At 41.4% G+C, this 20,848-nt stretch overlaps 1 protein-coding gene across 4 annotated transcripts in view; it reads left to right on the top strand.

The window, feature by feature from the left end:
- Positions 1-19,895, top strand: part of arhgef12a (Rho guanine nucleotide exchange factor (GEF) 12a) — a 43,270-nt gene extending 23,375 nt beyond the window's left edge. For 2 of the 4 annotated variants that reach the window (XM_034225467.1, XM_034225465.1), the window contains 37 exons: positions 585-683; positions 2,550-2,599; positions 2,792-2,849; positions 2,940-3,112; positions 3,365-3,442; positions 3,833-3,952; positions 4,364-4,459; positions 4,970-5,104; positions 5,347-5,448; positions 5,636-5,746; positions 5,852-5,950; positions 7,338-7,380; positions 7,651-7,756; positions 7,880-8,017; positions 8,141-8,173; positions 9,303-9,417; positions 9,522-9,627; positions 9,716-9,919; positions 9,993-10,131; positions 10,221-10,253; positions 10,353-10,504; positions 10,718-10,864; positions 11,060-11,145; positions 11,874-11,999; positions 12,133-12,247; positions 14,146-14,246; positions 14,452-14,529; positions 14,688-14,763; positions 14,858-15,025; positions 15,417-15,504; positions 15,600-15,677; positions 15,757-15,851; positions 15,947-16,147; positions 16,233-16,469; positions 17,665-17,894; positions 17,998-18,073; positions 18,185-19,895. In XM_034225467.1, the coding sequence (XP_034081358.1) occupies positions 585-683; positions 2,550-2,599; positions 2,792-2,849; positions 2,940-3,112; positions 3,365-3,442; positions 3,833-3,952; positions 4,364-4,459; positions 4,970-5,104; positions 5,347-5,448; positions 5,636-5,746; positions 5,852-5,950; positions 7,338-7,380; positions 7,651-7,756; positions 7,880-8,017; positions 8,141-8,173; positions 9,303-9,417; positions 9,522-9,627; positions 9,716-9,919; positions 9,993-10,131; positions 10,221-10,253; positions 10,353-10,504; positions 10,718-10,864; positions 11,060-11,145; positions 11,874-11,999; positions 12,133-12,247; positions 14,146-14,246; positions 14,452-14,529; positions 14,688-14,763; positions 14,858-15,025; positions 15,417-15,504; positions 15,600-15,677; positions 15,757-15,851; positions 15,947-16,147; positions 16,233-16,469; positions 17,665-17,894; positions 17,998-18,073; positions 18,185-18,195 (4,103 nt within the window). In that variant the 3' untranslated portion in view covers positions 18,196-19,895. The remainder of the gene's footprint in view (positions 1-584; positions 684-2,549; positions 2,600-2,791; positions 2,850-2,939; positions 3,113-3,364; positions 3,443-3,832; positions 3,953-4,363; positions 4,460-4,969; positions 5,105-5,346; positions 5,449-5,635; positions 5,747-5,851; positions 5,951-7,337; positions 7,381-7,650; positions 7,757-7,879; positions 8,018-8,140; positions 8,174-9,302; positions 9,418-9,521; positions 9,628-9,715; positions 9,920-9,992; positions 10,132-10,220; positions 10,254-10,352; positions 10,505-10,717; positions 10,865-11,059; positions 11,146-11,873; positions 12,000-12,132; positions 12,248-14,145; positions 14,247-14,451; positions 14,530-14,687; positions 14,764-14,857; positions 15,026-15,416; positions 15,505-15,599; positions 15,678-15,756; positions 15,852-15,946; positions 16,148-16,232; positions 16,470-17,664; positions 17,895-17,997; positions 18,074-18,184) is intronic. The other 2 variants (XM_034225466.1, XM_034225468.1) reach the window with 2 other exon arrangements.
- The last annotated feature ends 953 nt before the right edge of the window (positions 19,896-20,848 follow it).

Genomic DNA, 20,848 nt, shown 5'->3' with positions numbered 1-20,848 from the left:
GAGAAATGTTTTATTTGATGCACATGCTCAAATCGTGGGACGATGTTGTCATGCTATCCTGACAAGAATCCTAAACACAAGATGGGTCATGTGCTGATATGTTACAGGACATTTTTCACATGTTCACCCTTAAAACAATACTCGCATGACCATATGCACGTACATTGAATGCATCATGGGGCACTGTAAATGTTCCTCATGTCCTTACTGGCTGCAAAAAGATCCCTTCCTAAAGCAAATTCAGTACAAGTGAAACATATATTGAAGGTCAGTAGGACAGAAGGAACAACAAATAGAGATCAATAATTATATTGAAGTACACACAGGCATGTGCGTATTGTTTTAGAATAGACTTTAGAAAGTTTGAATCTATCCTTTGAGATATCTAGCACTTAAACCACCTCAGAATATGGAATTGGAATTGTTTTACAATAAATGTTTCAGTTTATTTAAAACAACTGTTGGGAATGTAAGCTAAAGTTTAGTTTTATTTGATATACTGGTGCCAGTGAGTGAAGTACATTTCCTTCTGTGACTTCCTGATCCTTTTAAAAGACTGTTATGTCTTTCTGTCTCACTTGCAGGTCTGGTCCAGCGATGTGTAATCATCCAGAAAGATGAAAATGGCTTTGGGCTCACTGTCAGCGGTGACAACCCAGTGTTTGTGCAGCTTGTCAAAGAAGGTAAGGTTAGGTCCCGAACTTAAAAGGACGAAGAAAAATATGTTGTTACAACGACTACTTCTGGTCTAAGTGCTCGCAATATAGATGTGGACTCCACCTTCATGCACTGACATCAAACTGTCATGGTAGTTGGCTCTGAACTCACAGCTGTGAGGGGTAATTGGGACTCGGCAACCATCCCCACTCTGGCACTTACTTAGAGAAGTGAAGCCATTCCCTGTGTATTTCCTCCTCAGTAGTTTCACAGTAGCTGAAGCTTTATCATGTTGTCTTCTAAAGAGAAGACGTTGCAGGATACTTATGTGGGCCCCAGCAGTCTTTCACTGTCTGCAGAGGATGATGAGGGCTGTTATCAGGTCACAAAAAACATTACACCCAATGTAGTGGGAGAGAGAAGAGGAAGGAGCTGATCGAGGACCTTTGTTGCACAGTCATCCATGCTTGGCAGTGTTAGACTATCCCTGTACGGCTCCCCATTTGTGCTTTTGTCACTGACTCAACACAAAGAGCAGTCTACTTAGTTTCATCTGAATAATTTATACCAACAAAGTAAACCAAATATCTGTAGCACTTGCTGCAGCTGCTCCAGTTAATACTTTTACTTTTAGTCCAAGTGATCAAACTAGATAATTTCCCTTATTTTAGTGACACCAGTTAAAACAATTGATAACACTCAGGGCCCAAAATGCACATTATACACTGAACAAAAATATAAACGCAACACTTGCTCCCATTTTTCATGAGATGAACTCAAAGATCTAAAACATTTTCTATATACACAGAATAACCATTTATCTCAAATATTGTTCACAAATCTGAAAAAATCTGTGATAGTGAGCACTTCTCCTTTGCCGAGATAATCCATCCCACCTCACAGGTGTGGCATATCAAGATGCTGATTAGACAGCATGATTATTGCACAGGTGTGCCTTAGGCTGGCCACAATAAAAGGCCACTCTGAAACGTGCAGTTTTGCTTTATTGGGGGGGTCTGGGGGGGTCTGAAAACCAGTAAGTATCTGGTGTGAGGGGTAGGGTTAGGGTTAGGGTAATGTTGTGAATCGAGTGGCCCATGGTGGTGGTGGGGTTATGGTATGGGCAGGCGTATGTTATGGACGACGAACACAGGCCACTCGATTCACAACATTACCCTAACCCTACCCCTACCCCTCACACCAGATACTGACTGGTTTTCGGACCCCCCCAGACCCCCCCAATAAAGCAAAACTGCACGTTTCAGAGTGGCCTTTTATTGTGGCCAGCCTAAGGCACACCTGTGCAATAATCATGCTGTCTAATCAGCATCTTGATATGCCACACCTGTGAGGTGGGATGGATTATCTCGGCAAAGGAGAAGTGCTCACTATCACAGATTTTTTCAGATTTGTGAACAATATTTGAGAGAACTGGTTATTTTGTGTATATAGAAAATGTTTTAGATCTTTGAGTTCATCTCGTGAAAAATGGGAGCAAAAACAAAAGTGTTGCGTTTATATTTTTGTTCAGTGTAAGTAGTGTATTAGTAGAACTCAGCTGTGTGCTGCTGACTACAGAGTCAGACGTTGATCTCATAATAACCTGTCTCGTGCGTAAATCCCTTTGTTTTGGGTGGAGCTGTGAAACAGGTCCTTCTCATAATATAACCACTGTTATGGTCTTTCAAAATAGCACTCAAATAGTCACTTTGCGACATCTGCCCTGTCAGTGCTGTATGATGTATTCACTGGGCAGAAATATCAACAGTTGCATCATGAAGCATTATTATCCTGTGTGTCTTGTGTGTTATCCCCTCTATCCATTTCATTCTTTTAATGGTTCTATTTACTACCCATCTTCTCCTTAACACTCTTTCTCCTGTGCTTGCCAGATGGGGCTGCTATGCGGGCCGGTGTTCAGACAGGAGACAGGATCATCAAGGTATTGTGTTCTCTGCCTCAATGTCTTTAAACTGCTAAAGTGACTGTACAAGGCCAATGCAGAGGCTCTAGACTGCCACCCGCTGGTCTCTCAGTGTATACACTCTGGATGTAATCTGATGTCAAAGTGAAATCATAAGGTTTTGGAATTCGTTTTTTGAATTCTCCTGATGGTACCATTGCTGTCTTCCAGGTTAACGGGACCCTTGTTACACATTCTAATCACATAGAGGTGGTTAAGCTAATCAAATGTAAGTATCTTTGTCTGTGTTTCAGCAAAAGCCACATTTAAATAAACCTTTAAGTAAAACTGACACTTTGCTTTGATTTCTTCATCCTAGCCGGCTCCTATGTGGCCCTCACAGTATTGGGGCGTCCTCCGGGGCTCGCCCAGATCCCCTTGTCTGAAGCAGAGTCTGAAATGTTGGGCGTTAGTATTTCTTCTCCAAACTCCCCAGCAACAGAACGCCCCTACAGTCCTCTGGACCGCCTCTCCTCCACCCAGTCACCATGGGTAACCATCAGTTACTTCTTTCACCCTATTTCTATCTCTTGCCTCCCTTCTTCATCCTCCTTCATCTTGGGGATTTTCACCTGGGTTATATTTCTCTTTCTTTCAGTGAATCTCTATAACTCATCCTTTCTTTCAAATGTTTTTAAAATGCAATCGGATTACCTATATAAAAAAAATTGCTTGGATACCTATTCTAATGCACAATTCTTCCAAATGCTTTTTAACTTTCCTTTTTTTGTTTTTTCCCCAAAGGATGAAAATAGCAGCGTCTGCAACCAGAAGGTTGACATGCTGCAAAGGATGCTCTCCAAAGAGCAGCAGGAGCTGCAGGTTAGCATAACAATCACTGCCACTTACTGGCTTTCTAATTTGTAACACTGTTTTTCTTGGTAGGTGTTTGCAACAGCAAGGTGATTTTCATCCTTTCATATCTAACACCTATTGAGGAATGCTGTCTGTTATTGTCTGTGTTGAAAATGAAAGGCTCTGCTCTCATCCATCTTTAAATAGAACATTGCTTTGGGTAGGAGACAAGCAGTGTGTGTGATAAGACCGCTGTATTCATGTGGTGGACTGAGAATTGAGGCAGTGTTTTCCAAAACATCCCACGTTTATGACCAGAGACCATATATGGCATATGTTTACCAACCTGATTGTTTACAAATAATGAGATACTTCTGGTCCTGATGGCTTGTTGATTTCCATCATCTTGTTGTAAAGGCCATGAAGGAGGAGTACAGCAGGAACCCCTCCCCCAAACTACTGAAAGACATCCAGGAAGTTAAGAAGCACATTCCTCAGCTGCAGGGGCAGATCCTCAAGGCCAGTGGGGCATCACAGGTAAAGCCAATACCCCCCCGCTCTAACTACCTTCCTCCATGTACCTGCATACAGAAAAGAGTAGTTGGGGACAGTGATTAACCAGCAACATCTAGGCAGTATAATTTAGGGTAGTCCGTTTAGGGTTGGCTCCAGACAATCAATAATCCTAATCTTTTCAGAGGATTAGGCTTTCTCTGTGGGAAGCCACTCTTTTGTGTCTGTGTGACAGCTTATTTTATTTACAGTAAACCTTGTGTTATGCATGTCAGCATATGAGTCTGCTCCCACCATTTTATTTATGTTTTATGAGATTACCACAAATTACTCATACATTTAAAACATTCAGTACTTATTACGAATGTAGCCATGTTGTGTGTAATAAGGTTGTTCATAATAAATAACACATTCTGTGTTTACACAAATCCGTAGGAGGCTGTTCCAGGTGGTGATGCAGACGATGAGAGGGAGCACACTCCCGCCTCTAAGGGAGACTACAGCACAGAGCTGTCCTGGAGAAACTCTCCTGTAAGTCGTCAGCACCAGGGCTGTACCATTTGGAAAAATAACTAACTGCAATCATTATGACTGCTATTGAAATTGCGATATTATTCACAATATTTAAGGGGTTAATCAGGGCAATACCTAATACCTAATTCTCAATATCATTGAAAACGTACTATTGATTTTTTTTTTAGAGGATCTGCACCAAAAGCCTGTATAATATTGTAGACCGGGACACCACAGTACTCCATTTTCCAATTTTGTTAACATTTAGATAAATAGTGCAGCCCTAGTCACCACTACTATCCAACATCATTTAAATGTATCACTGAACTTATCATGAAACCTTTGTTCAGAGACTAGGTAGCTTTAGGGCAATACATTAATGTCCTCATGCTAATTTAGATGAATCAGTCTTAACTAGCCCTGCTTAGCTTCGGTTATGATACTTTCTTGTATTGTAGTTTTTAGGAGAATCATTTTGATCATTTTACATTGATTCAGAATCTAATGCTGTGTTACATCCCTCCTCAGATATCTCGCATTTTCGGGCCTGGATCTCCAGAGAGTCTCTACCAAAGAGGGTCATCCTGCCCCAGCCCCAAGAGCACCGCCAGGAACAGCTTCAACTCCTGCCACTCCCCGGAGGCCGAGGACACCACTGACTTGGTAAATATACTAATTGACCTAGTGCAAATTCTGCGTAAGAAATTCACTTTTTCACTCTCTCTACTGGTGTAAATGTGTTATTTGCATTTTTTTCAGCATGCATTATAGGGCTATTATTTTATGTTGATTAATAATTTATCTTAGAGCTACTAAACCCCACATTTAGTTGGGTTATCAATGTTTAAATGGAAATGTTTTCTTTTGAAAACAGTAGTTCTAAATGTGCTCCGTCTTTTCCCCAGGACTCTCTGTCTCCTACCACAGTCAGCAGTCCCACTTCCGCTCGCCTTGTCTCACAAATCATTGGAGCTGAGGACGACTATTTTGATTCAGACCAGGAGCAGGTACTCTACCACAAAGCAATCTAAATATCTGTCACTCATAATACTGTAATGGCTGGCATATTCATGTATTTAAAATTAATATACATTTTTCTTGGCAAATAACATTTTTTTCAAACTTGTGTCCTATGTGAAGTCAGCAAAGATAACCAGAGTGCAAACTGTTTGATTTCAATTGATTTTGTTCCAGACGAATGGCCAGTGTAACAGCTTTAACAACATCGAGCAGCTCAAGTCTCGTCCCGCCCACCTCGCAGCGTTCCTTCACCACGTCTTCTCTCAGTTCGACCCTGCTCCTGTGGTAAGACCAACTCCTGTCACAATATTTTCTGTGTTATCCTCCTGTTCTCATGCACCCTGACAGACACTACAGCTCACTTATTTATTTGTTATCTTATATCCTCAGCTGTGCTACCTCTATGCTGACTTCTACAAGCAGACCAACTCCAAAGAAACCAGACGGGTGTTCATGGACTTCCACAACTTCTTCATTGCCGGTGGAGCAGTGAGTACACTCCTGGACTCGGACTCGAGTGCCGATTTTTGGGACTCGTGTCTCGACTCGGACTCGCGCACTGATTGACGCGACTCGGACTTGGACTCGTGAATTCTCGTGCACGGTGACTTGGACTCGAACTCATGAATGTTTGCCCCACGATGACTCGGACTCGACTTGTACATTGACGCTCCGACTTGGACTCGGACTCGAGCAAGTTTTCTCTGGAGTCTGATGTCCTCTATCCTGCGAGGCGAGTTCACCTACTGGGCCCAGCTATTCCAGTCTAGAGATGTCCAGAGACACACCCCGCATCGTGCTGTATGCTTTCACACATTCTGCTTCCACATTGGGAAAGAGCAGCGCAAAATGCTCGTTATGTGGAAAAAGGATTGAAGAGAAGGATCAAGTTCAGACATATAGGCTGTCTTGAACACTATTATCTAAGTAATGTGATCTAATCAATAAATAAAGATTCAGCCGATAACACGAAAGCAGATGGCTACTTAACATGCAGAATGTCATCATTTTGCTTGCTAAGTAGCCATGTGCTTTCTGGGGCTTAATCTTTATTGATAGAATTTAAACATTCACTATAATAATTGTAGCGTCCGCGGCTGAATGATGGCCAGACTCTCCAACTGATGGTATCTGTTTATTGCACACCCTTGCTTTTATACAATCATTACCAACATAAGAACTTGTGCCCTTATCAGCCAGGTGCTAAAAACCCAATGTAACTATTTAGTATATGTTAATTTATTCGTCATTTATCCTTCATTATACATGTGTGTTTACACTGCTCCGTTGTCCATTGATTTCCGGTAAAATTCCTTCAAAATAAGAGTCCCGATCTTATAACTATCAAAATAAAAGTGCAAGACGAAAGCTTTAGCATAAGAAAATATTAGCATACAAATATAATAAAAGGTAACTCATTTGAAATATAGTTAGCTGCATTTCAACACACATATCCACTAAGATTAATACATGAAGACTGTGACTCAGACTTGACTTGGACTCTTCTTGGGTGACTCGGACTTGGACTCGACTCGAACACAGGTAATGATGACTCGACTCGGACACTCCCTAGGTGACTCGGACTCAAAGTGGGGACTCGAGAGTGACTTGGACTCGTGAATTGGTGACTTGACTACAACACTGGTACACTCTTTGTTCTGCACAGGAACATATATCTCTATCCATAATCTATAAATGTTATCACTGATTCCATTTTGACAAGAACACATGAAATGCATTTCACCACATTTTGTCAGAACACAGTGTTTTCATTTTTAATAATCTTGAGTGCTTTGATATATTGTCTCTACTGACATTGACCTTAAATCCAGTTTGTTCTTGAAGTATAAAACATTATTATTTATTTATTTTACAGAATCTGAAAGTCGCTGTTCCTGAATCCATCTCTACGGATCTCGGTTAGTATTTCATGCTGTGCTTCATTTGATTGTCTGCTCACTGTCATTTTCAATAGGCAATTTACCTAGTTTAGCTTTTGTACATCTGAGGCCATCCTCATTACACAGTCCTGTGAGCCATGCACACTCCCAACTAAGGTGTTAAGAAATCAAATGCTCTAATGGTTTGGAAACTATTGCTTAACTTTGACCGCGCATATTAAGTGTGCACTTGAAATAATCCCTTTAGACTTGGCAGTACAGTATAGTTTAGTGTGTGTGTGTTTGCAGACCGGCGGCGGACAGAACTGATCCCTGAGGAAATAAACAGACAACACGTTCAAACGCTGCAGGACTCTCTGCTCCCTGAAATACAGAAGAACCTTGAGGATTTCAGGTAAAGTTTTTATTTTCTATGCTGGGTAGGTTCTGCAATTGAGAATGTGGTTCACTCATTGAGCAAATGTTAAAAAGGGGATTATGCACCTAACCCCAGTATTTCACGTGTTGGCACATGCAGGCAGAAGCGCAGTATGGGCCTCACCGTGGCTGAAGTGGAGCTGTCCCGACTGGACCAAGAGGGAATCAGAGACCGGGTCACTCTGGAGCGAGAGCGTTCATACGCAGAGAACATCATCACCAAGATAGAGGATATCCTGTAAGTAGCATGACACACACAGTTTCATAACACACATATAGACTTGTGATAAGTGTTTACACATATTTCATGTTTTTAACCATTTTCAGCCATTAAGACTTTTCTTCTGTGTATTGTTTATAGGTTAACTACTCACACAACAGAGGAGGAGAGATGGTAAGCACACCTATATTGTGGAGCATTTTGTTTATTGATATGGAGATAATAACTCAAAGCATATGATGGGGATCACTCAGGACTTCAGGGGCTTTCATGGCCCTTCAAACTATCTGTGTTGTCATTCTTTCTTTCTTTCTTTCTTTCTTTCAGTCTTTATTTCGAACAGATTAAAAAATAACAAATAACAAATGTGAAAAACAGAATACCGTATTGTTATAATACAGTATTTATCCACATTCATGGTAATATTTGTATATTCAACAAAAAAACTAAAAATGTCTTCATATTAATAATAAATCATATGTGTCCGAAAGGGAGTAGGAGGAAGCAAATGCTTATTAATTCCCACCCCTTACTTGATCAATGATTGTCCTTTAAATCATTATGCAAGTTATTCCTACATACATTTACATTTATACATATACAATAATTTCTCATCTTCAATCACCTCTCTTCATTCTCATAGTTTTCCCAAAAAGTGTTTCTGTACATCCTTTTAAACTGAATTATGCTTGTGCTTTGTTTGAACTCCTGCTCCAAACCATTCCATAAAATCACCCCACAGATTGTTAAACTCATACTTCTCAGAGTTGTTCTGACCTTGAGTTGTTTAAAATGTAGATTTCCTCTCAAATTGCATTTACAGTCTGTAATGTGTCTTAAATAACTTATTTATTAGTTCATTAGACTTCTTTGAATGTATTATTTAAAACATCTTGAGTTAAATTAATAATATATGTCAATGGTAGTAATTTTTTAAGTAAAGCCTTTGATGTTCCCGCCAAGAACACACAACATATTGGTATCATCCAGGCCCCATTCTACATTCCCTACAGTTTACAAATTAAACACTGAGGCAGTCTCTTAAAAAAACATGTAATTTATGCAGTGTGTTTGTATTAAATAATTTAAAAGTGTGACTGATTGAAAATTCTTGTATGAAACACCATATGGTCACAGCACAACCCAGATGGTTTGTGTAGAAAACTGACGAGAAGGACTGGCATGACATATGGTGCAAGTCACAATATGGACACTTCGAATATCTGCATCCTGTTGTTTTGTCGGTTTGTATTGAAATTGTAGCAACTAAACTCAAGTGTTGTCACTTTGATTTTCCATTTAGCACTACAATGCAGTATGTCATCTATACATACATGAAGCTCCTTGGTGTGAGGGTCAAGGAACCTCGCAGTCTGGAGTCCAAACGGGTCAGGATCAACTTTCTTCCCAAGATCAAGGTAATATAACGTCACAATACATTTCTATCACAATACGCCTCTGCCTTTCTCTATCCATCTCTTTGTCAACTACCTGAAACTTCCCTTGTTTTAATAAAACACAGAAAAGCATCAAGACAGAAAAGGAGGGAGAAGAGAAGGTGAAGAAACCCAGATTTCCCAGTATCCTTGGACCTCAGCGTCGGCCCAGCCGTGTTGAAACAACATCAGGTGAGTTAGGACTTTTAAGGAATTGAATAGAAACGATGATACGATTTAAAATCTTTATCAAATGTGATTCCGCCTTTCTCTTTTTCAGTGGGAAAAGCGTTGGAAGGTCGCCCCCGGCCGCAGAAACAGTTATCTCAGCCTTCATTTGGGGCAGCTGATCACATGGAAGCTGGCCGTCTGCGAGGCAGCCAATCGAGTGAAGGTTCTGAACTCACACACTCAATGTCTGTCAACACCTCGTCCCCAAACAGCGCCACCTACAGCTCAGACACGAGCAGAGACGCTGATATGGGTGAGTTACTGAACAGTTGAACTGAATAAAAAGTCAGGAAGTGATGGTTTCTAACTTGTTACTTGTTTCTCAGGCGGGACTCCGACCTCAGGCCCCTCCAGGCTGAGTGACGGCCTTCAGACGGACCCTCTTGATGGGCTGGCGTACCCTGCCTCGCACTTTGACCTTTACAGCCATGACCCGCTGCAAGAGGATGACAGAGAAAGCGACAGGTGCATTTACAGGCTCATTTACACCTCTGCTTCCTTACATTGAATATATTTATGTTTAACATTCATTTTACCATTAATATTTGTTGTAGGGCCCATGAGGGAACACCAAAGGCCATAAGAAGGTGAGGACACCTGTCTATTTGAAAATGAATATCTAATAAAATAAGCAGTGGTGGTATTTTAGAAGCCAGATGAAAAGCTGACTTTCCGTCTTGCCCTAGGCTTGAGGGACTGCTTGCAGCTGACGTTCAGAGCGAGGACGACCAGGGAACGGACTCAGAGCACGACCCTCCCAATTGGCAGCAGCTGGTGGGGCGAGAGGTCCTAGCAGGTCTCAGGCCTCAGGAAATCAAGAGACAGGAAGTCATCAATGGTGAGGACATGGCTTAGCTCTTCACATTGTTTGACAATTCATTAAAGCCAAATATATTTTCAAAGGATACAAAATGAGTAAAAGGGAGGAGACGGAGATATGCAGCGGGGGCAGCTGTTGGGATCAGACCCAAGTTGCTGTCAAATAGTTCATCATGTTGAGCCGTGCAAATGCTCTGCCATCTTGGATTAACATCTTGCCTTGTGTCTACAGAGCTGTTCTATACAGAGCGTGCGCATGTGAGGATGCTGAGAGTTTTGGACTATGTTTTCTACCAGAAGCTCTCCAAAGAGGCCATCCTGCCTCCTGCAGACATCAAGAACATCTTCACTAACCTGGACGAGATTCTACAGCTGCATGGTACACACACACCCTGACATCTATCAAAGAATATAGGCCTTTAATATGAATATGAATTTTAAAACAAACAGTTAGCATTACACACAGTACTCACGATTTCATGTTGTATTCTTCATCTTTGTTATCTTATATACACACATGCAGACTCACAAACACGCAGTGACTGTCAATGTGGTGCTCTCCTTTGAATTTCAGCTTCAATACTGGAGCAAATGGCAGCTGTTCGGAAGAGAAATGAGTCTTCGGTAATTGATCAGATAGGAGACGACTTGCTCTCCTGGGTGAGTACAATTCTCTGGCTGAAATTGTATTTCCCCTTTCAAACATTTTCTTATATTGAATACATTTTCAAGATGACTGATGTGATGTGAAAAAATACATTTTGCACAAAGAAATTGAACTGTTGCCCAAAATTGCTTCATAGCAAGAAAGAAAACATGAATGGTAATAGATTACTTTCTTCAGCCTAAATTGTGCTCATTTAAAAAAAATGTCATGTGCACCTGAAAATATGTATGTACAGTTTATATATACTAGAGAAGGAGTTAGCATAAAATACTATAAATCTTATACCAAAATCCCGAAAAACAAGACCTTAGACATGCTGCAAAAAAACACTGCAGAGCAATTACAGCGGAAGCAAGCGAGTGAAATTGAAGCCTGTTTCTCAGTAAATGGTAATGTCAGCGCATGCCCCAGATTTGGCTGACATCTCTACATCATGTGTGATGCATTAGATGTGAGTTCCTGCATATCAGCTGGCAGCCTTGTCTAAAATCTCTCAATGGGGGATAAGTAGGTTAAACGGTCCCCTGAGGGTCCGAGCAATGATCTAGTCTACATTCAAACTTAAGCTGTCTCTGCTACGAGGTCGTAAGCCTGGCCCCCTTCTGGGAGTTTCTTCTCATTGTAGTGGTTAAATACTAGACATTTCCATGACAACTAACCCTTACCCACATCGACTGATCACCGTCTCTGTCCTGTGCCGTCTTGTGTTGGATTGTCACAGTTCGGCGGGGGAGAGGAGGAGAAGATCAAGAAGGCGGTGGGGACGTTCTGCAGCAACCAGCCTTTTGCTCTGGAAATCATCAAAACCAAGCAGAAGAAGGACTCGCGCTTTACTTCCTTCGTCCAGGTACCGACTACAGGCTTTCAAAATTGTTGCTACATTTACGTATTCTCCATGTATACTTGTTAAACGATATATCTTGTTAAGTGACAGCTGAACTTCACATAAACTCTTTTTTATTTGTATTGTTGCTTTGCAGGAGGCAGAGAGTAACAGACAGTGTCGCCGACTGCAGCTTAAAGACATCATTCCTGTGGAGATGCAGCGGCTCACCAAGTACCCCCTGCTGCTAGAAAACATCGCCAAGTACACAGGTGCTGAAATGTTGCCTTACTAATCTGAGTTCCTTCACAACAGCTTGCAGTGACGATTATTATGCACTATCGAATCCACATTCAAACTGTCGGACTGTCTTTGATGTAACAAGGATTAAAAACACAACTCTTGAATAAACCAAAAATATGGCATGGGGAAATTTGGCATTTTAAGTAATGGTAGGATTGGTTTCTTTTCACGATTATTATTTTTAAGTTTACCGATTATTTTCTTGATTTATTGTTTGTGGTGTAGAATAACATTTGTCATTACAAGTTCCCAGAGTCCAATGTTTAAATGACTCCCTGAAGAGTGGAAAAACAAGTCAATATTCACAAGTCGAAAGCCGTGAATTGATGCCTAAGCAATTACGTAATTGTTATTTAATTTTCTGACGTTGGACTAAGTCTGCAGCTTCATTATAGACTATAAATGGATTCAGTGTAGCACCTGCCAGATAAGACCCTTATTCTGGCTCATGAAGCGCATGAAGCCTTACGGCCCGTCCACACACAGGCATGAAAAAAATCTTGAAAAATCTTGATGCTGGGCGTGTCTGAAGCTTGGCGATTTTTTGCGAGCAACGCGACCAACAACCTATCACATGAATCTCCCGCCCCCGACATACAAAGCAATAGCAATGTTAAAACGAAGTAAACTGGATATGAACTCCCCAAACAGGCGAAAACCTACCAGTTTCACCCACTGTCTCTGCCACCTCCCTCCATGCCTGGTTCCTCCGGTTTGTATCCCGGTAAATAGTTCTGGTCGTAAAGAACCGGATGATTTGCTACCGTAATTTCTCGTTTGGAATATGAGGAAATGAACTGCGGTCTGGCTCTCCCAGCTTGCACGCGGTTTGATTGGCTAGCGCTTGTACTGGCGGGATTTGCATAAACGGGATTTGATTGGCTGATGCCAGCTTCGAAAGCATCGGGAGCATCAAAAGTTGAACATTGCTCAACTTTTGATGCTCACGATGCTTGCAAAGCCATGCTCCGCTCCCCACAATGCAGTTCGGCGAAGATTCAAAATCTTCTACGTCACCCCATTCAAGTGAATGGGCGAAGCTTTGAAATTTTTTTTTCATGCCTGTGTGTGGACGGGCCGTTACTGACGTCATCATGCAGGAGGAATGTGTGCATTCATACAAACTACTTTTCAAAAACTTCAAAGTCTGTTCCACTCAGTCACAAATACGTAGTCAATTACTGAACCTGTCACAAGGAGAGACATTGTGATCTACTTTTAAAAATCGCATTTGCAAACCACTATTATTATTCTCTCCATTCCATCTTCTATTGCCTAGTGTTTTAGACTTTGTCTGCACTGCTGCAACCTGCCTGCTTGGGAAGATTTCTATTATTTCTTCCAGCTCTTTTTTCTGTGATCCTGAAGTCAATTACATTCTGAGAGTCAATGTTTTCAATATGGAAACTAGTTGACTCATCTTGGAGTAACCATGGAAACGGGTAATAATGGATTAATACCTAGTTTGCCTTTCCTATTCTGAATGCTATAAAAAGCAAAAGATACAATTTGAACTTTTGAGATGGAAGAAAATGAATAAAAATGAAGTCTTTGTGGCAACGTGCCAGCTATTAGTGAAATACAGAGACAAATGGCAAGATTTGCATTTTAATGGTCCTCGAGCAGTGCGCGTTTCGGGAATGTGTCCCATTATTTGGTCCATCATTTTAGTCTTGGCCGGATTTAGTTCTCACACGGAGAGAATGCACTAATGATAATCTATAACCAGCTATTATGGGATCTTAATTCCCCCTGCTTTATCATATTTCTTGGGAACAATGATGTGTTAATGGACAGAGGAAATATCAATTTGCCGGACAGCCCCCCACAGAACTGAGGCCTTACGTCTTTTTTGAATGTCATTCAGACAACACAGTGGAGAAGGACAAAGTGAAGCAGGCGGCAGACTGCTGCAGAAAGATCCTCAATCACGTCAACCAGGCTGTGAAGGAATCTGAGGACAAGCAGGTAGGATGTTTTTTAAAATCTCCTTTCCCTTTCACACCAGGCCCTCGACTTTTCTCTTCCTCCCCCTTCAGTCTCATCCTAAGTCCTCCCTTTTTTTTTTCCCTCTCCACCACAATTTATTTTTGTACTGCTCCCCAGGCAGTGGCTCCCTTTTTAAGGAGCGCTTTCTTATCCTCTTTCCTATTTCTCTCCGTCTGTCCTCTAGAGGTTGGAGGACTATCAGAGAAGATTGGACCTCTCCTCTCTGAAGCAGACAGACAACCCCATGATCCTTGAGCTAAAGGTGAGTTATATACAGGACCCTCTCAGCTTCAGTTTAAGCACACTCACTTGGTGTACACCCACGCTCGCTGTTTGAAATATACGCTTGGCACAAAGGGAGTGCAATGTGGAAATGGCCTCATGGATAAGCTTAACTCTTTATCGTCCTACCCTCTTCAGAATTTGGATTTAACCAAGAGAACCATGGTGCATGAGGGACCGCTGTCATGGAAAGTGAACAAGGACAAAACTATCGGTTTGTAATCAGCACATTATAAGAGATTCATTTACTTTAATTTAGATACTTCTACCAAATACTAAATCCAAGTATCCTCTGTGTTTCCTTTCAGAGTTGTACACACTCCTCCTGCAGGACATTCTGGTCCTGCTACAGAAACAAGATGAGCGGCTGATCCTGAAGTGTCACAGTAAAAACCTGGCCGGCACGGCAGACACCAAACACATCTTCAGCCCCATCATCAAACTCAACACTGTGCTGGTGCGCTCTGTGGCAACAGGTCAGTTCACACCAGCCTACTTTCTGTTTTACAACTTCAAAATTGGCAAAACAATTAGTTGATATGCACTGATCAGAAAAAAATTATCAGTAACCCCTCACTATACAACATCCAATTATTTTCTGGGCATATATTACTGTCGAACAAACTGCCTAAGGATATTAGGCTTAGGCAAAATTAGATACATCTATTATATCCCTTTCAAATGATTGTATGAGAATCACTCCATATGCACTATGCAAGTTGATAATTGTACTTCTCTTAATTAGTTTAGTTTGCTGATTTATATTTGTTTTCCTCCTGTATTTCCTTTTACTGTTGCTCTCTTTGGGTTTATTGTACTTTGTACACATGGTTTAAAGAAAGTCTTATCCACACTCTTTGTTGCCAGACCACAAGTCCTTCTTCGTCCTGTCCATGTCAGAAAACGGAGCCCAGATCTATGAGCTGATGGCGCCCACAGTCTCAGATCAGAAAACGTAAGCATGAGTACCTTTTTAGATTGATCACTTATAGTTGTACTGCTCTAGTGGTTGAATGGGCTAATAACTCTATTATTTTCCCCTTGAACAAGGTGGCAGCGTCTAATCACCCAGAGAGCTGATGCCATGAAAGTCAAACCTCACAGCGTCATACCATTACCTCAGACTGAGTATGTTGTCTTTCTAATTTGATCAGATGATACGCAGGACCAAAGCTTGTTTGTTACATAAGATGTTGTTGTGTGCCAGTGGGGAGAGGGATGGAGTGGAGATCATCACAGCGGGGGTTTCCAGGCTGAGTCGAGATGCAGACCGCACGTCCACCGGCAGCACCCAGTCCACAGGTAGCTGCGGAAACATTTCTCTCCCTCTGCATTACTTTAAATATTCCACTCTACTCAACTGTGTAGATAATCCTTCTCCTATTAAACCCCCTCAGATAAAGAGAGCAGTCCAGCCCCTAGAAGCGTGACGAGTTCTCTACCAGGCAATAATCCATTTGAGAGAGTAAAGGCAGAGGAAGAAGAGGAGGAGGAAGGTTTTGTGGACCCAGAGCTTCCTTACCGAGTGGCTGAAAATGTCAAAGAAGGAGACTCGTTTAACATGTTTCCCTCCAGAGCAGATGAAGCACTGAAAACATGTAAGCACAGTCAGTCAAAAATAAAGTGATATTGTAAGTTATTTAAAAAATAAAAATCATAAACCTCTGTCCTCACCTGCGGCAGTGGCAGCATTAAAGCAGGTGTTGGTGACCCAGCTGATGTCCCAGGAGGCCTTGGAGCAAACCAAACGCTCCACGGGGGCTCGTCTCCTCAGGACCACCTCGCTGCGGACCCCCGTGGACAGCCGAGCGCGGGTGATGGTCCACAACGGCTCAGAAAAGAACAGCTCCCAGACAGAGGACCCCGCTCAGGACCTGGGCTCTGGAGACACGGGCTTCTTTGATTCTCCTGAAGATTATGGTGAGCCTGGACAGCGGGAACAAATGATTTGTCATTATCCGTACGCTCTAGGTTTAAATGGACTGAAGAAGCAGATTCCATGGTGTCCTCGGAGCCTTAAAAAGTATTAAAAGTTGATAAATCAATTTAGCGAAAATAAAAAAAATATTTTAAAGTATTAAACGGCATTTTCCAAGGTATTACATTTTGTAGCTTGTTTTCATTAAATATATAAATTGTCCAAAGAGGTTGTATTCTACAGTGTGCCTGAATGTAATCATTGCGTAGGTGTGTAGTGTGATTCTGTGTAGTTTATTTATGGCAAACCGTTGTATTTGACGTCATCTGAACAGGACATCGCACGCTCACTGACTGATAGCGCGCGAAGGCCTGTTTACGCTGGTTGTTAAACAACATCGTTATGGGGAAATGCAAGTTTGCGTCCAAATGGTTGGAAGATAAGGAGGAAGGACGTTCAATACAGTATATAGTAAATGTGAGGTAAAGTGTCGCCAATGTAACCGGTTAAAGCTCCAAGTGGCGATGAGGTCTTAAAATGTATGAAAAAGGTCTTAAAAGGTCTTACATTTGACCTCAGGATTCCTGCATATACCCTGGATCCTCACCTCACATTATTGGTGGAAATATAGCCAAACAAAAAGCAGGAGTAAAGTAACATGTGTATTTTTTTAAACCTGTAGTCCTAGGGTTTGGCTAACACTTAATCCCAATGGCCCAATATCAAAGTCAACTTTATTGTCAATCTTCCAGTTTGTGTGTACAGACAGAGAGATCGAAGTACCGTTTCCCACAATCCCGAATATAAAAACAAATTTATATACAAATATGTGTGCAAATATATATATATATATATATATATATATATATACACACACAATCTAAATAAGACCTAAATAAAAAAACATAATCAATATATACAAAATAACAGTCACTTCAATATTTGAGAATGTACATTAGTGCAAAATTGTACATAGAATGTGCATTATTGCCAGATTGTCAATATGGCGTCCCAGCTGATGCAATCATTCTGCAAGAGAGTCTGTAGTGTGCTGTATCCCTGTACAGTTGTTTTGAACGCAGCTTTAAATCCACCTTTAGTCATTGTGAGGTGCAGCTTTCTCAGTGCTCTTTCCCTGATCCTCCATATTTTTTTTTTACAGCATTAGTAATAAAAGACTTCTTTGAAATCTCTCAGCAGGGTATTTAGTCCTGGAGGGGTACGGCGGCCCAGGGGAGAGCAGCACAGACGATGACATCCTGGCATCAAACACAGGGAAGCAGCTGAGATCCTCACAGGGCTGCGCCGCCGACTCGGGCATCAACCTGAGGTTTTCTTCAGCGTCACAGGCCGGCAGCCTCTCCTCTTTCAGCAGACAGGTCTTGTCTCACCTTAGAAACCTTCAGGCCAACCTCAATTATCTGAAGGTATTTAACAGTCACTGACTCACCAGCACATGATCCTATAAATCCACTCCACATTGTGGGGATTTTAATTGTCTGATCTCACTGTGAATGGTTTCTCTTCCAGGACGTTGAGGCCAAATACAATAATGTAATACGCCAAAGGCCAGAGAGGTCAGCAGCAGACATGGATGGAAACAAAGGTATATAACTTTGTGCTCAGTGGCAACATGTGAATAAATGGATTTGAATATGTGGATAACTCCCTGTTTCCATCCTTTTTCTGATCCTACGCCTAATTTCTTTCCCCCCAGATAAGAGATAGTTGATGTCCGTACCACAGCTTTTGGCTTTGGTCCCAAAGAGGAAGTACCGCTACTTCTTGTGTCCTGGACTTTTCTGGACATCCTATAAGCTTGTCCTCTCACTGCTGAGTTTTTTTTTCGTCGCCAACGGATGCCACAGAGAATGAGAGACTGAGTGTGAGCAGAAACGCTTGAAGGGTGGAGTCATCTTTTTGTGATGCTGCCACCCACCCCCCCCCCCCTCCATCAGCACAAGGCAATCAGGAAAGTGGAATTGCCCCCAAAAACCTCACCCTTCCACCACCTAACACCCATTTCCCCCGGACCTCCCTGCAAGAAACAGAACTGATACCAAAATGTACAAAGATGTGTGTTTAGAATATATATATATGAAACACAAAACAAGAAAAGGAAAATTTTAAGATAATGTATTAAGATTTTTTTTATCCCAAGATGTATTTATTTTCTTTCTTTTCATTTTTTTAAAGTGTTTCCCACATTGCTTGCATGCTTTTGGCCATGGTGTTACCTTTTTGGCTGCTTTTCCTGCTTCAGTCATACAGGGTTAGTGTGAGTGTTGGTTGCACGCTAGCATACAAGCACGCTAGCCTAGTAGCCTAGCGTACCCTGATGAAGTGGCGGGAATATATTCAGACTGATAGAGGCCAGAGTTGCACTGGTGATGGATAGATCCCATTGTGTTAAAAAAAAACCTCTTGAATTGTGTTATAATCTAGAATTTCAGATAAATTCTAGTTGGTGTTAACTAGAATGAAGAGTCTGAAGGCTCTGATCTGGTCCTGTTGAATTTTCGTGCTGCCTCCTTCCTCCTCATCCTCCTCACTGTGAGGGGTACTTTGCCTCTCATCTGCTCCTCTTCTCCTCTGCGTGTGATTCTCCCTCTTCTTTTCCCTGTATACACTTATGGGTGTCATCCTTCTCCTTTGTTTTTCCACCCGGCCCAGTAGCTTTCATGCTTATTCATCCCCTCCCACACTCTATATGTCATGCTTCCTCATCTCTTGGGTATTTTGCCCCGTTCCCCTTCTTCTACAGTGAGCGCTCCTGCTCCTTCTGTATCGGCTCCTGACAGAAATGCTGCTTCTTTCCGCTGCTGTTGGCATTGCTGATCTGACTGCCTGATATTCTAATAATGTCATGAAGTTCAACATATGTACAATGATCAAGTTAGAAGGTTATGCATAACTTTAATAAATAAATGGTGCCATGACACATTCAAAAAGAAAAATCTAACCAGTTTTTTGGGGGGACATTTTCTTTTAAACATATAAAGTGATCACATTGTCAGGCTTCTACAGCACTGGTTGACTTATGGTAGTTGGCAAGGGCAACCACACCCCGGTGCCCCCAACTGGTCAAAGTGCCCTTTTGGGGGTCTCTCGAGGGTTTCCTTCCTGTGGAGAAAGTGCTAAAACACTCTTTCTGCCCTTTACGCTTTCTTTCCGCCCTAGCCAAAGTGATGGTCAGTAAAACATTTTACTTGTACAGCTATTATTGAATGACAGTTTCAGTAATGGAGAAATGATTAATGACCATTTTTCTTTACTTAAAATACGAAGATAAAGATCAAGGACACTTGAGCATTGGTCATGATGGATCAGCAAGTGTCTTATAAAGTCTACTTTTCCTGGCTGAGTTATAGTTCCTGTTGATCAGAGGCATTGATGTATGCCAGTATAATAAAACTTAACTATGTCCACTGGTCGTATGTGCTGATGTATTGTCGTTAACTGTATCGCATGGCATACGTTTTCTCAGATTTATCTCATCATGTCTTTGTTATGCTTTGATGAGATGTGACCTCCATACATCCTCACGTAAGATTTAATGTTAGCAATTTCTCCTAATATAATCACTTTTTACAAGGTGTCATACAGTAGGTCGCAATTCATTCATTAAGCTTAAAATAGCTATGTAATTACCTGCCTTGTCTAAAAGCTTTATATTTAAACCTGCAGGAAGGGATTAATTTAGCCACTTCTGTGTCGCAGGAAGAAAAGTAAGAAAAACCTTACGGGAACCATGTTTGCAAACAGGATAAGTATAGTATATTTACTATTATAAGTCTATGTTTTGGGCTCCACTAACTGTTAACTATGAGGGACACATCTGGCTTTTAAGCTTCAAACTGCAGCACTATTCTGTTTACCAGCAGTTAGCTTTTCGTGGCCAACTTTGTCTGCAGTTCAGTACTCTGCAGTAAGAGTACAGCAGGTTCATTCCCACAGAAAACAGCTGTCAACCAGACAAATAAAATGCTGTAATTAAAACATGTTGGAAGTTGTCTTAAGTCTCTAATAAGGCTTCTTAACTTTCCCTGTCAAATCTGCTGTTGTATCCAATGAATGAAAACTTATTACAGACTCAGGGTCCAGATAATAACAATGCTAATGCTGAGGTGTCTTTAGTATTTCATTGTCTTGTTTTTTAAACTTACCACACTCCCTTCGCTATATGCTAAAATTGCAATCTCTACCATGTTTTTGTTGACTACTATTTGCAAGTGAATTAGTAGCTATTTAGGAGTATTAGTCAGTAATGTAAGTAACTGTGTGTTGCATTTCAGTTGGCAGATATTCATTGTGTTGTTAATGAATACATGGCTTGAACTTAAGGCATTTGAAAGACGACCTATTCTATGTCAGTGACCAA

This window comes from Gymnodraco acuticeps, unplaced genomic scaffold, assembly GCF_902827175.1.
Source record: "Gymnodraco acuticeps unplaced genomic scaffold, fGymAcu1.1, whole genome shotgun sequence".
Classification (NCBI taxonomy): Eukaryota; Metazoa; Chordata; class Actinopteri; order Perciformes; family Bathydraconidae; genus Gymnodraco; species Gymnodraco acuticeps.
Note: the sequence above shows the minus strand (reverse complement) of the source record. Positions and strands in the feature narration are given on the sequence as shown.